Here is a 15,810-nt window from a genome sequence, read left to right on the forward strand (position 1 = left end):
GTCTTATTGTTGCTTGTATGACACGGGAATGGAGAGTTTTGAATGACGAAGGACTGTGCCTGTTTAAAAACATTGCTTGTTTTCATTATAAGGAGCACATTGTTGCTCTTACTGTAAACAACACTTCAATACAACTTCAAGTGTTTCGCAACATTACTGTCAAAAAAGTATTAACACTGGAAGTACGTGGAATTATAGAGCGATTATTAGATGAACTCACTGGAAGAATTCACACGAAACTTATGTACACTGTAGGATATCAGTGTTCAATGAATGATGTTCTTCGAGAATACGACGACTGTTTTGTAGCAGAGAAAGAAATTCACAGAAAGGGTGAAATTAATTGTCCACGACATGAACTTACCCATACTCTAAGTGAACCTTATTTGGTTGGATACTGGAAGAAGGTGAATTTATTTGAGGCTTTGATTCAATTTTAATCGTTAAGTGCACTAAAGGTTAAGATCTAGGAAATCAAATGCTTTTAAGAATTGAGAAATGAATTCCTTTAATGATCCTTAGTTACCATATATTGGTTTAACAAGATGTATCGCTGTATAATGTTCCATAAACACAACAAAATAATGTTATTCTCATTTAAAAAAAAAAAAAGAAAAATCATCTATAAATCTTGGACATTTTTCCTTGCTATACAGATTGCCTAAAGTCTCTCGGACAGCAGTAATTTATCTGTCTGTTCTTAACTTATATGAAACATTACAATCAACATTTAACATCCACAATCATATGACCATCCAAAGATAGGAAACTTAACACACACATATCAAAATAAAAATTCCTCAAAATCATCTTATAAAATTACTAAATGTCAACTCCACTCAAGCTATTTGCGCATATTTTTTTTAATTCCAAATGTGAGGTATTTTAATTTTAACTCTATAATTGACCAGCCTTTAATTCTAAAAATTCATAGAATGCGCCAATATGAGCCCTCTATTTGCATGAGACATAACACAACGATGAAAAGTAATCCCAACTATTCTAACAAAATATACAGATGTAGAGTTTTAAAAAAAATAGTTTATTTCATAACTTAATTCGAAATGTTCAAGATATACTTATTTGCATATATTAGATTATTTATATGTTTTTATATATTTTAGGATTGTAATGTACCAGAGACAGGTCAGTATTTTTTTTTACAATATATAATGATAATTTTAAGATGTTCCGCTTCTGAAAATATTTCTAATGCTGGCAAATGTCGCAAGCTTTCAAAGAAAGTCAATAAAAGAGTAGCGACTTAAAAATTATATATATATATATATATATATATATATATATATATATATATATATATATATATATATATATATATATATATATATATATATATATATATATATATATATGAACATGAAATATTTTTCTATAAGAAGTTGCTAATACGCATAAAATATTTTTCTATAAGAAGTTGCTAATACGCATAAAGACAGCTTTATCCACTGTTATGAGGAGGCGCTGTTGAAATTCCATTTCCAAAAATTTGAAAAGTTGACCAAGGTTGGCCGAAAAGCCTTACAGATTTATTTTGATACGGTATTCCCAACACAAGACCTTGCCAACATGTCATCAAGAAAGAACAAAGTGAAAAAAGCTTTCCATTTAAATGACGATCAGTTTGCTCGGCTGTTTCCGGGTAATGTATTTCTTTGCACTTAATCTTCTGATTTACAATAACAATGTCAGTTACGTAAAATAGAGAAAAATTTCAAAATTTCAAAAACCATGTGATAACCACATTTGACTCTGAAATCCGTTAAGAATTTTGATTAACTATAATATTTTTTCGATTGTCATTATAATGAAATTGACAAAATTTGTAATAACAAAAGAGAAATGGCAACAGAAATGTTCACATTGTCAAAACATGGATAGAATTTTTAAATATTTAGACAGCCGCACAACATTAGATGGTTGATAGGAGATAATCTTATTTCCGGATAAATCTTCAGTCAAGTAATTTCCTTTATTATTCTAAGCTGATGAATCTATTCCCTGCTCTGAATCGTTTGATGTGACGCTGATGTACCAAATGCTACGAAACCGTTTTCCAAGTCTTCCACAACCGGCTAAAGGCTGGGGAAAGACTCCAGACACGTGTGATAAAAGTGAAACTGATGATGTAGAAAGAATCCGGATTTACAGAAATCAAGCTGTTCATGAGCCTGATGCAACAAGTAAATTAGAAAAGAAGGATCTTGAAGAGAAAGGTAGAGATTTGATGCAGGTAATCATCGATCAGTAATTAGTTATTAAATGAAATACAAAAATGATACAAAGTGGTATTTTCTGGTAGTAATAAATAAGAAAGTAAATAAATATAGGACAACCAGGTCGTTATGTTTTATTCTACTATTCTGTTTGGCACTTTTCGAAACTGATATGCTTTATATAGGTATATACAACAGGTACAAAAACACCTTAATTTATAATGAATATTTTTTTTCATGTTATTACAGTTCACAGTTGATATTTATCAATATGTTTTCAACATTTTCTTGCTTTTTTATTTGAAATATTTGAATATTTGAAATATTCCCGTGTACATGCTTTTCACCTAAAGCTTATAAGCGTTATAGATTTAATTATTATCTTGTTCCATGAATCAGTGATCATTTGGCAACAGGTTTTCTCGACTTATAAATGTCATGTATTCTTGATTTTATTATTTCTTTTATTATTTGATTTCACTGAAGAGGGGAAATACGTCTATGTAGTGCTAAAAATAGCGTTTTTGTTCAATTACTTACCATGTAGAGCATTTAAATGATTTCTTTTGCTTTGCATTGCCAGTATGATTTTAAAAAAATTGGTGTCAAAATTATGCATGTACTTCATATTCATCGTTATTTGTAGGCAATAGCAAGGTTGAGCAAAGGAGTGCTGAGACAGGAAATGATGAATGCTTTGAAAAATTCAACCTAATATGTGAACTTCAGCAAAATTAAAAACAAAATCCTGAAATGAAATACATGTATAAAGCAGTACCTGTACACTCACATGTACATTTGTAAATCCGAACTTTTTATGACCATATATCAAAAGTCTTTATTTAGAAGGAGGGACCACATCGGATGTAAGAGGAAGTAATGGTGTTTGTTTGTTTTGTTTTTTTTTAATTTATTCATTTATATTTTTTGATGATTTTGTTTGTTTTTATTTGTTTATAGCAAACCGTTAAGAGATTTTAGTTACATGTACTATAATGGTATGCTATTAAAATTCTGAATGTGTAAAGAATTTTTTTTTCCAATCACAACTTGGTAATATTTGGTAGAAGTTTTTTTTTTTAGTTGATTTTTTTGAAAAAAATCTTTCTGAAAGAAATAAGAATAAATGAGGGAAAATTATGAGAAAAACACACAAATTAATATAAAATATTTTGGGTAAATCTGAGGTTAAGTGAGTCGTGGAAAGTTTGAAAATAGCAATTTTTATGAGCTGTATGTTGTCTGGCGCATCTTATGTTATGCTAAAAATTACTACTTATTTGCAAGGGTAAATTTCTTCTCATAATTCTTATATATAAAATTAAACATTTAACTCGATATTCTATTTTTGAAATGAACCGTTATACTACTATGGAGGTAATATCGCATTCGTTGGAGTGGATGGCTTTGGATCAGGGTTCGATTGATTGATTGATTGTATATTGTTTTACGTCCCATTCGAGAATTTTTCACTCATATAGAGACGTCACCATATACCGGTGAAGGGCTTCAAATTTTGACCTTTACTCGGCACTCAGGGCCATTGAGCAGTGAGGGATCTTTATCGTGCCAACGCCTGCCGTGACACGGGGCCTCGGTTTTCAAGGTCTCATCCGAAGGACCCGCAACTTTCACTTCAAAGTGCCGAGCGCATGGCGAAGGAACAGTTGCTACCTATTTTTTATCGACTTAGGTCTGTCGCGGCCGAGATTCGAACTCACGACCTCCCGATCACGGAGCGAGCGCTCTACCGACTGAGCTACCGTGAACGGTGATCAGGGTTCGAGTCGGGTAGATTATTTAAAAGCGTGCGTTCTCATTGTAAACTTGGGAATGTCACTTCACTTTCTAGTGAATCATTTCAACCCAGGGGTTGTAGCACATGAGACCAACTGGGTATGTGGATGCAAAAGCATTAGCACCTTATACGAAAAAGCTGAAGATAACACACAGGGATTAATCTCAAAAACTCTACAACTAATACAAATCTGTGAAAAGGGCATAAAACACGGACACCTAGAAATTCTAGAGGAGGGATCACGTGCCTAGTAGGAGTAAGCATCCCCTGTTGTGGACATCCTCTGTCGTGAGCCCTAATTATTAATATATATATATATATATATATATATATATATATATATATATATATATATATATATATATATATATATACGAGGGTTGTTAGAAAAGTTCGCGGACACATTGTTTTACGGAAATTCTATTGTGTACTGTGAAGTATGACTTATGTCTGATTAAATTCCTATCTTTTGTTTATTAGTATGTAAAAATTCAGGTCCATTTACTAAAATTTTGAAAATTTACAACAATTTTTACTATGCGGTCATAGGATTCACGGAGCATTAACTTGACGTTAAGTGACGTGACAATCAGATTTCAAATCCGTTAAGCTTTTTCATAGTTCTAAATATGTTTCATTTCTTTCGAATTTTCTTGTCTTTTTTCTACTGAAAAGTTAAATATCTATGTCAAGACATGTTACTTTTCATCTATAATGCCTTTTGTGCTGTTTCGGACATTAGTGAGATCTTAAAATAATAGTCTACGCAGTTAAGAGGTCAGGTATGGAAACAATGCAAAATCCATAGCCGCAACGTCCATGCGATAAGTGGGGTATTGAGGTATCGATGGAGTTGATCATTAAAAATGTTAATCCTTCCATTCTTATAAAGCTACTACATTTTGAATACTTTTGTCCTTTGTACGTGTAGGCAATTTCCAGCAGCATCTAGAAGCATTTTAGTTTCTTTTAGACATTTTCCTGTCTGCACACATAATTTTTAGTAGCTCGGTGCTCCGTGACGTTCCATGACGTTCCCATTCTTGGCTTTGTTTTTACGCCTTGATTATTTATAAATGGCTATAAAACAGTCATACACCCTCCAATTTAATTCAAAATTTCGGCAAGTGACGTTTCATGAATACTGTAGCGACAGGCAAAATATCATAATGCTTTCTACGCTACAACTGTGCAATTTTTGATATATATATATAATTATAGAGAATAGCTTGATGGATTATTTGATCAATTTTGTTTTTCTTCAGATTTTTCATTTTACTTATTTTTTCATGAAAATGATAGTTTGTCCATAAGGTTCTTTCATACAAATTATCCATTTTAAAATAATATCCTAAAACGAGTTTAAAAATGATGCAAAGTTGAATTTGTAGTTGCCAATCACTTAGAATTTGGAGTCTGCATAAAATGTGAGACTTGGTTTTATAATAATTTATTATTGGAAGATGTCATCAAGGTTAAAACACGAAAGCCCGTGACATAATTTTAACGGAAGGCATCCGTTATTGTACAATCAAATATATTTATCTGCTTAATTGTGTTCTTGCTACTTCATGTTCGTCTACATTTTACTGATATTGATATCGTCTCAGTTTTACTGATATAAATTAATAGAGCCAACTAGATGACGGCTGGGTGAAATTATTATGACCTTTGATCTTGAATGACTTAAGAATTTTCACAAGCACATTAACCAAATATGAGTCGTCACTAAGTGTTAAGCAGCCGAACTATTAGATAAATTATTAATACTAAAATAATTTGCTCTTAAGATATAATGAACTTTAATGTGAGTTGAAAAAATTATTGATTTGATTTCCATTCAAATAAAATAAAGTATATAGTTTACACGGACGATGTGTTTTTTGCGCTGGTGCGAAACAGTGGTCTTTGCCTATCTCATCCTATCGATTAAAAACCATTTTAGAAATAACAAAAACGAGATACTACGAGGGTTGTTCGGAAAGTTCGTGGACTAACGCCATAAAATTAAAACCGCTTAAGATACATCAATGACTTTTTTAATGTTTATTTAGCATCATCTTTTTTATTTATATAATAAACTATACATGATTAGTTTTATTTTTTAATAAATTGTTGATGTTTTTGAAAGCAAAGGTATGTCCAGGTGGCACAACCTCGAAGAGTACGTTTTTTTCTACCTTAGTGTAACTGAGAAAAAACTCTCTCTCTTTTTGATATGAGCATTTGTCATTCAAAAATCTCGTTAATTCACTCTTTCGGTATGACACAATTGTACCGTAAAATTTGCAATGTTTACCCCATTCTGTAAGTTCTATGAAATTTTATCGTAAATTTTATATGAAATGTCCAAACAATTATGGGGATGTAATGACGTCAGAAAGGGGTGGGTCATCTTCGCTAGCCAAGGGTTTTCGGTCCACTCCGTTTATGGGGAACGGAGTGGACCGAAAACCCTTGGCTAGCGAAGATGGGGGTGGGTGGGTTTCTTTTTCCAACATTCTATAAAGTTTCACCCTCTGGAAAAACTGGCATAGACCTAGGTAATATTCAAATGGGCTACTGAAAAATAAAATGCATTCAGAGTACTTGTTTTTAAACGCCGAAAACGATTAGAGAGATGAGAGATGTAAAAGTTAATGTCGATTTGTACCTGTAGTTAAGGGTGTTCAAAGTTTGTCAAGTCGAAAAGTGACGTTGATCATGTGTAATAGATGTTGAACTCGGACAAGCAAATATGCTGTTATAATCAAGTGAGGATCTTTCAGATCTATTTACAATATTGTATGCATTGAAATCAGCTGTTTATGACATTGTAAAATCATATAAACAAGAAGGTTTTAAATCTTTACTTAACTCCAAGGAAACTCATCAAGATAAGTGTATGAGGTAGAGAATGCGGACATTGAAAAACAATGACGTCGTGAATCTAAATGGCGACAGCGCCGGGTAATCATATAATGTCTTTTTTATTTTATGATAATTTGGAAAATATTCAAGGCTTCAAGCTAAAATTTTCAACATTTCTTTAACTTTTGTTGTTTTATGTTCATTAAAAATTTTGTAAGCATAGACTACATAGTATTAATTTCATCGCATCAGTCCACGAACTTTTCGAACAACCCTCGTATACATAAAATTATGATTTGATGAATGGAAAAGCTTCACAGACAAATTGTTTTTTTTTAAATAGAAGTATTTTGATTCATGCCTTAAAAAGTAACTTTTCAAGATATGCACTGTGGATAGTTTGACAGACAGACAAACATTACAATAAAACAACAAGGTAGGAATATTTATATGTATTATATACTTAACCGCTCTTGCCATGCTATTTACCACGTGCTATGTTTTTAAAGAAATTTAATGGATTTTATAGGTTTGGAATGATCAGTTTAATGTTTTTCGAAATTTATTATTGGCAATCTAATTTTCGAGAGAACATACTATGTAAATTATTACATTTATTTCCATTGATGTGTTCATCTCAAGTAGAACATTCCATCATTATAACATACATAAATAATAATTGTTTAATTACATACCGGTAAAGCAAATCAAATCATTTAAAAACATTTAAAACCAACGAAATTCAATGATGAGTGGAGTGCTGACCTCATAGTGTCTTGTAAGGCTTAAGATAGTACGAATTTAAAGTAAACTGTGATAAATGCGATAATAAGATTACAAACTTGAAACACCTAAAGTTAAAAAAAAAAGCAAGGAATAACTGAATTAAAATTTTATAGGTATAGCACAGAAAGTTGTGAAATTACCTGTAAGGAAATATTAATTGTGTACATGTGGGAAACACCCATCGCCACCAAAGGAAGAATTCCAGGAATCACTTTGATTTTGTTATTGCACACGTCCGACTCAAAATTTAATGACAATAATTATTCTTAACTTTATACGAAATCAGATATCTACGTGACTTTCCTTCGATTGTCACATGACTGCCACTCTTTGTTGTATTTATTTTCTTATACTTTCGTGTTCGTAAACTAAACTTAAAGTAAAATATGTAAACTAAGCAGAAATTTTAGATACAGAAGAAAATTATATGCCTTATAAGTAAAGCATCGACGAGAATGGAAGAAATTTATCAAAATTTTAAAAGAATGGATGTTCATCATTACCGTTATACTGAGGTATTGCAAATGTGTTGTAAGGAGTAACTATTAAAATGGAAATATTTGGATGTTGGTTTTTCTGTGTCTGTTTTTAGTCATTTGTGGTCTTTTTTTTCTTCGTTTCTTTTGTTCATTTGTTCATTTTTTTTTTAATTATTGAACACTTTGTTTATAGACACTTTTTTCACAAATTCTACGGTCGAGAGAGTGGATAAAATAAACTTGTCAGCAAATAAATCTATAATTAAGTCAAATTGTGACTGACGTTTTTCACTCTAATTGTTAGACCATTATTTTCTCACTGAATTGTCAACAGATTATTCCGTTTTACCGATCATGGCAAGGAGCACACCGCTGATGTGACTGGTCGACAGGGGGATGCTTATTCCTCCATCGCACCTGGACCCACCTCTGATTTTTTAGAGGCCCGTGTTTGCTCTGCTCCCAGTTTGTAATTTTTCAATGGATTATTTTAGTTTGGTAACCGCTCATTTTCGTGATATTTCATTATATTATCTCACGCATTATTATTTCTGATTTCTGAATTAGCTTGTCTTCCAAACATAATGCATATTCTTCTTCACTTGTTGACGAATATTATAAAAGTATTATATTAATAACGCTGATTGGGCATGTTGGTCTTGTAAAATGTTTCTAATGAAAATCATTTTGATTGCCCGATCAACTTTAACACATTTCTATCGCGTTGGTTTTAAACGAAAACTGACAATTGCTTAAAATTGTGGAGAGACAAAAATTGTTTAGTTTTCCTGATAAAATGACAAAAAATTATCTTTTCTATATCTTCTGTACATCAGAGATGATTTTGGGCGTATCTATAGAAATGCCAAAATTTCTATAATATGAAAGAAAATGCAATTTATTTAAAAAAAAAATAGACTTCTTTGGTGTAAATGTTATTCCATATGTTTGTAATTAATATTGATTTAAATTTTTAAAAAAGTTATGCAGATATTCAGGGAAAAAAAATCTCGAATTTAACAAAGGTATGGAGGGAAAAATAACTTTTTCAGCAGCGTTTCTTCATCTCGGCAATGTTTAACATGAAACCTGCGTACAGGCGAAAATATCCTCACAGTACATTCGATATAATTAATCTTCAAAATCCCTGTCAAACCTTCTCATTTATGTCCCCGGATGCACTTAAATCTTGATTTAAGACCTGATAAATAAATCTACATTTACAAATTTTAGCTTCGATCACTGTTTAACAAGATGTATGATTAGGCCAATAGTAAAAACTTAATATATTTTCTTGTGTATTTTAAGACAGATGTTAGGTTATCAGTAATTGTCAAAAAAAATAAAAGTCACCATACACTGAAGGTAACATTTCTTTCACATGCAGTATAGTCGATCTGATGACTTAGTGTCCCTCTGATTGTCGTCTTAACTACTTCTGTACAGACAAGTAGGTGATCCAAACGTTTCAATACGGGGAATGCCGTTTAAAGATGGTTTTTCTTACAATCAAAATTTTTTAAAGAAAATGTAAAATTTTAAATAAGGAAATAATATCAAAATTCCAAAATTCTATTTCGTGGCAAGAGGGATAGATGGGGTTGGCGGAGTTGTTAATTCAGAATTTTGATAAGTTTAAATTAGCTCTCATGCGTTCTTTACGTGCCAGAATTCCACAAGGGAATCGGAAAGGTTCCTATTTGTAATTATCCTCTACATGTTTAAAAATTAAATCTTGATTTTACATATACATGTAGGTAAATACTCTGAAGTTGATTTCAAAAGATGTTTGAGTTTGCAATGTCAAGATCAATGTAGACAGGTCTTTCAAATATATTTTGGGATCCCGATGAGAACAAATTGCTTTTGTATTCAAAATACATAAGGGAAATTAAATTATTGCTATGACCTTCAAATCGACAGATATACGTATACTGGACATTTTATCAATCAACAAAATTCATATTTATTCAAATTTTTATTCGACATAGTCTCACTAAGCTTTTGACATTGTATGGTAGTGCTGCTTTCCTATTAAAAATATATGTGATCTCAATTTCAGTGTTTTTGATATAACATCAACATTTCAAGTATTATCTTTCATATATATTTGATAATAGAATGCTTATGGATTGACCAAATATTAATAGATGGAAATAGACTAAAATGCACTGAAATTCTCTATTAATATTTGAATATCTGAAAAAGGAAATTAGAAGTTCAGAAAATTAAGAATAGGGCGGTCATTCTATCTCACAATGAACAATTTTAAAGAAAAAATTCATAGTTCTGCATATTTTTTACAAAATATTTAACCATTGGAAAGCTTCTAACGTTGTAAATATGAAAGACATAAATTTCCTTCAATTTAAAATTATATAGCTAATTCAAAGATAGTATAAACGAACAAAAAAGTCCTATTAATCCTCGTGATCGTTTGCTTCCCGGTTGCACCTTTTATGATTTCCTATGACATTTTATCATATTGACTGATAAATCAATCCAATTTTACAAGAGACATAATTATCACTTTATCTGTTTTTCAGGCCTCTAATTTTTATTAAATACTATCTAACATATGTTTGAATTACAATTAATTCTCAGATAACTTAAAGAAGTACAGGCTTGAGTGATATGTTTGGACTAATTTTAGATGTTTTCAGCATATCTGATTGATCATAAACAGATCAATAATTATGTATTTTTCCTTGTATTTAATTAAAAGATACACAGTTTGGGTCACTTTATCCACTCATCATAAACATCTATATATTATTTCTTAACCAGCTTTGAATCTATAAAACTAGTGAATTACTTTAAATCTAGTTTGTCTTTAAACCCCAAAACTGCATCTACTTCTGTGATCTTCTTCCGACCCCCCCCCCCCTCCCCCTGATTTTTTTTATTAAGGTCATACCGTCTGAATTTGTTTTGTGCTATTTGTAGACAGATGTCTGGCTTATTGCTGGTTTACTACATTTTTCATTAAGTATATTTTGGGTCTCTGTTGACGTTTTCCATACTCTACACATAATTGGACAAGTGTGCGCTGCTCCGTCGAATCACTCGACGTCATTTTTGCAGTTGTTTTCATAGGGAACACATCGGAGAAAAATAACAATATTTCTGTAAATACTTCAAATATTACGTCAATAATTTTAATTCATAATAATGTAACAATATAAAGAATCTTTAGAGAGAATTGTCCAATAATCTCGCGAATTATAGAAAATCAATGAGAAATATTATGGGTTCTGTGAGTTCGTTTTTCAAATATTTTGCCGTGCTCCGTACATCACCATCAGCAATATGAAAACAGCAATAATTTTATGAAAAATTAATTATTATCAAAAAATTGTTCCAAAATTTTACTTAAATCATTAAGAAATATGTTTCTGTAAAATTACATAATTATTTAACGTCAGTAAAAATAAATAATAGCAGAGTCCGCGTAATTTTTGAACGGCCCTCGTAGCCTTCGCAACAACTCTTATTCTAAATATAATTACTCCTGGTTATTTTAAAATTCTGCCTGTATCAAAATTGCGCATAAGCCAAGTCATTTAAAAAGTCATTTAAGCTTGGAGAGAAATCAACGAACTTACTTTAATTTGCATAATACATTGAAGGAAATGGAAAAATACCTGGTATATCATGGAAATCCTTGAGATAATTATGCATTTGTAACGGATAAAAAAACAAATGATCATCGTTGATTGATTGATTTATCTTGTACTTAAAATCAAAGTCTCTATTATTCAGAGATATTAACATACTACGTACATGTGATAATTTTTAGACCCAAATACTGTACAGGAGTCTTCAAAATACTGGAATTTAAGTTAAAATACTGCACATTGATCATCAAAAAAACTGTACAATAAACGGTTCAAAATATTGACCAAAAATCGATATAAGTAAATATTACTAAATATTACTAAATTTCAAATCAACGAACAGGTGTTCCACTGCATGCAGTGTTATATGTAATAACTCATTTCAAGAAACTTTTGCAGCTTTTAGAATTTCAGTAATCCCCATGGTCAATGCTGAATTTGGTAAAATGACTTCCATAGTACAGTTAGTATTTAATGCAAGATTCTGGTCGTCTTGAGTCATCTGCATTTATACACCCGCTCCGACGGAGAAGGGGTATATTGTTTTACCCTTGTGTGTCTGTATGTGCGTCTGTGTGTTTGTACGTACCAAATTTTGGTCGCAGTTTTCTCAGCAAATACTCATCGTAGATGCTTGGAATTTTAGCAATCTCTTTGTCTGAGCATGCCATATGGTGGGATTAACTTTTGTACAAATCAACTTCCTGTTTATCCGTGCGTCTGTCGGTACAGTACCCGCAACGTTATTCTTTACAGGATACACGATACGATAGGATACACGCACGATACGATAGGATAAACGCACGATACGATAGGATACACGCACGATAGGACAGGATACACGCACGATAGGATAAACGCAAAACACGATAAACGCAAAACACGATAAACGCAAAATACGATAAACGCAAAACACGATAGACCTGATAAACGATCTTCACGATAGGATAAACGCAAAACCTGATAGGATTGTTTCAAAATGCTGAACGTTTTTTGACAAGACGAATAGATTCTTTTGTTTTGATATACTGCAACATGTTAATTCTACTACTTGCAAAGCTGCAAATCTAAATGATAAAAATATTTAAAGTATTATGAAAAAACACTTGGGGTCACTATGGTAAGTTTATATAACCTGTTTATTTATTTTTTGACAATAATTAAGTGGATTGTAGATAAATGTAGACTTTAATTATTTTAGATTATTTTACTCAATGGTGAACATTTCCGATTATTTGTGTAATTGTCGAAATTCTTATTAAGGTTGAACTATGAATCTTTTAATTACAGAGGTTGCTCAAAAATTCCGTAGATAAGTGTTGTTTCTCACAGGTACGATGAATTTATGAAACTCTAGAAATAGATTTATTATTTATACAAGAGATATATACCTAATAAATTTATCTACAAATACTTAGTATTTTCACGGAAAAAAATCTATGCAGTGAATTAGATATTTGTATTCAATGTCTGATGCTTAAAGTCTGTGATGTATCCAAAAATCACAATATAAAAATAAAGGGTAAAAAAAATGGTTATAACAAAATTAATAAATTTGTCGTTATAGATCTATCATCAACTACTACCCCCCCCCCCCCCCAAAAAAAAAAAAAAAAAAAAAAAAAAAACAGGGTAGAAATCTAAATAAATGCTAATATAATAGCGCCCTTCATTAATACATGTAAATTATGTCATGACTTTTTCCGTGTAGATAAACCAAAATGAAATAACTTCCTACATTTTGTTTGTGTAACGGTGTTACGTGTATAAATATTTTCAGTCAACAGAATTTGTATCTGCTACAACTACATGTATGCTAAGCTGTCATAAATGTGGACATTTATTTGTCAGATACTTAAAACCTCGTATTAATTAACGAACATTGAATTATTGCATACTTTTTTTTGTTTAAAATACATAAGTTCAAAAAAAATAAATAAATATATTAAACAAAGTGAAACTTTTCGGACTAAAAATCATAAATTATTGCCATTAGACTTTGTGTTAACTGTTACTAAAACAAAATATTTAATATAGGTCTAAGTCGGCAAATAATTAATATCATATAGATTATGACAGTCGTAATCCCATATGAGGGATATTCGCAGGGCGGGGGTTTGAAGGTTTGAAAGTAACCAGTTAAAAAATGAACAAAACAAGATCCGACCAAATAGCCAAAAATAATATTGACTTCTTAAATAAAGTCAAGTATGAAATGAAATCGATTAATAATACAGTCCGCTGTATTTATTCGTCTTGCGTAATCACGGCGGAAAGGCGATCTCTTATGTTTTATTTTCACCTGCCTTTTATTCCGAAAAAAAAAAAAAAAAATAAAAATAATGTGAGGTAAATTTCGTAGTTTAGAATGTAAGAATTATTTCAGCCTTATCTTCGATCAATAAAATTTATCAGAGAATTATTTCTAATTGTATTACACAGAAAACCCGATGATCCGTAAGTTCATGTCCATGTACAGTGTACCATAAGCATTAAAAACCCATAAATTGTAAAATTATCTTATTTTCTTCGAATAAAATCTTTAATTTTCTATTAAGTGTTGTGCATACAAGTTATGAACAGAATCCTAAAATTAAGTAGATGCATTTCATTAGAACGGGCAGTTTTCAAGATAGGTAAATACTTGACACCACAGATGAGAGAGCAGCGCAGGTATGTTGACGGTGAATACACACGGGCCGAGGTGTCGTTTAGGGGGAAAAGGGGGAGGGGTGTCTTGACCAGACAGGAAGACAGTGTACTGATTAGAGAAGTACATGTAGGTGTCAGTTTTCTGGTAAGGAAAGCTCTTCGATTTTTCACTCAGATATACGCTATATTTCCAGTTCATTTCCACGCGGAATAGGTAAGCTGTTGAAAGTAATCATGTTTTTTTCCTGTAAATATTTTTTTTCTAAATTTTCTAATGCCAGTAAGAAATATAAATGAAAAACTTCCATATAATAGTTAATATCATGGTATGATGAATTGGGTAGAGCATTTAAATGCATTTTATTTTGTAATTTGTATTCTTTATTAAGACAAATCAAGGAATTTAGCTAAATAGTGATAAAAAATAATAAATACAAAAATTGAGGATACGGACAAAATCAGTGTAAATGTCATCATGATCATTGTCTTATGCTTTATGAATCATTTGATATCAAAACATTAAATAATTGCACATACATGCTGATCAGAGGCATAAACACATAACAATTTTATCAGACAATGCCTCGGGAAAAAAATAAATATCGCAACTAAAAAAAAGATTCATTAGATCCGTGCTTATAATTTTTTTGGTACACATACATCCCACCTTTCCGGAAAGCTTCCTCTAGTGACTCTGACTATTTTAAGAAAATTATAATTATAATCCTAATTTTGACAAAAGAAAAAAATATTCCTACAATTCGATAAATTAAAAAGAGACCAAGAGATCGATTATTACATTTCCGAAAATATGGTTTAAATTTCGATTAACGCTCTCTGCTTGACCATTATAAAACATTTTATTTATTTATTCATTTTTATTTATTTATTTATTTATTTATTTATCTATTTATTTTATTCTTTTACTTCTACACTTTCTTTTAATGATGGAAAAACTAGTAAGGTATACATGTAAAACTTTCTTTTCCTCTTCTCAGTTGAAGTAATCGTAATTAAGTTAACAAAACGAAAAATAAACTCGGGGTATCTCGGAAGTTTCTTCCCATAGTAAAGATAAAAAGCGAGGGTTTCCGAATGTACACGTTAAACGCAAAACACGATACACGATAGAACCTGATAAACGATCTTCACGATAAACGCAAAACACGATAGAAAACGCAAAACCTGATAAACGCAAAACACGATACGATAGGATACGATAGGATACACGCACGATACGATAGGATACACGCACGATAGGATAGGATAAACGCACGATAGGACACGATAGAATTGTAAAGAATAACGTTGCGGGTACTGTACCAAATTTATGTCGCAGTTTTCTCAGCAAATACTTATTGCAGATGTCTGACGTTTTAGAAAACTCTTTGTCT

The 15,810-nt window shown here is 31.1% G+C and overlaps 2 protein-coding genes across 2 annotated transcripts in view; one reads left to right on the forward strand and one right to left on the reverse strand.

Moving 5' to 3' along the window:
- The window catches only part of LOC133186382 (uncharacterized), a 224,008-nt gene that overhangs the window by 179,461 nt on the left and 28,737 nt on the right, over positions 1 to 15,810 (reverse strand). The gene's annotated exons all lie outside the window — the stretch shown is intronic.
- On the forward strand, positions 18 to 3,293 carry LOC133186279 (uncharacterized). Its single transcript, XM_061321502.1, has 5 exons — positions 18 to 407; positions 1,125 to 1,146; positions 1,433 to 1,660; positions 2,004 to 2,251; positions 2,881 to 3,293. The coding sequence occupies exons 1-5, from the start codon at positions 18 to 20 to the stop codon at positions 2,947 to 2,949; spliced, it is 957 nt and encodes a 318-aa protein (XP_061177486.1). The 3' UTR covers positions 2,950 to 3,293.

This window comes from Saccostrea echinata, unplaced genomic scaffold, assembly GCF_033153115.1.
Source record: "Saccostrea echinata isolate AGI-Se365-2 ecotype Australia unplaced genomic scaffold, CSIRO_AGI_Sech_v1 ptg000013l, whole genome shotgun sequence".
NCBI classification, from domain to species: domain Eukaryota; kingdom Metazoa; phylum Mollusca; class Bivalvia; order Ostreida; family Ostreidae; genus Saccostrea; species Saccostrea echinata.

What these genes read in the sequence shown, in the direction of transcription:
- LOC133186279 (XM_061321502.1), top strand. Translation starts at nt 18, where the DNA reads ATGACACGGGAATGGAGAGTTTTGAATGACGAAGGACTGTGCCTGTTT. An exon ending in GTTTGCTCGGCTGTTTCCGG is followed by an intron (nt 1,661 to 2,003) that starts GTAATGTATTTC and finishes TATTATTCTAAG; the next exon opens with CTGATGAATCTATTCCCTGC. An exon ending in AAGGTAGAGATTTGATGCAG is followed by an intron (nt 2,252 to 2,880) that starts GTAATCATCGAT and finishes CGTTATTTGTAG; the next exon opens with GCAATAGCAAGGTTGAGCAA.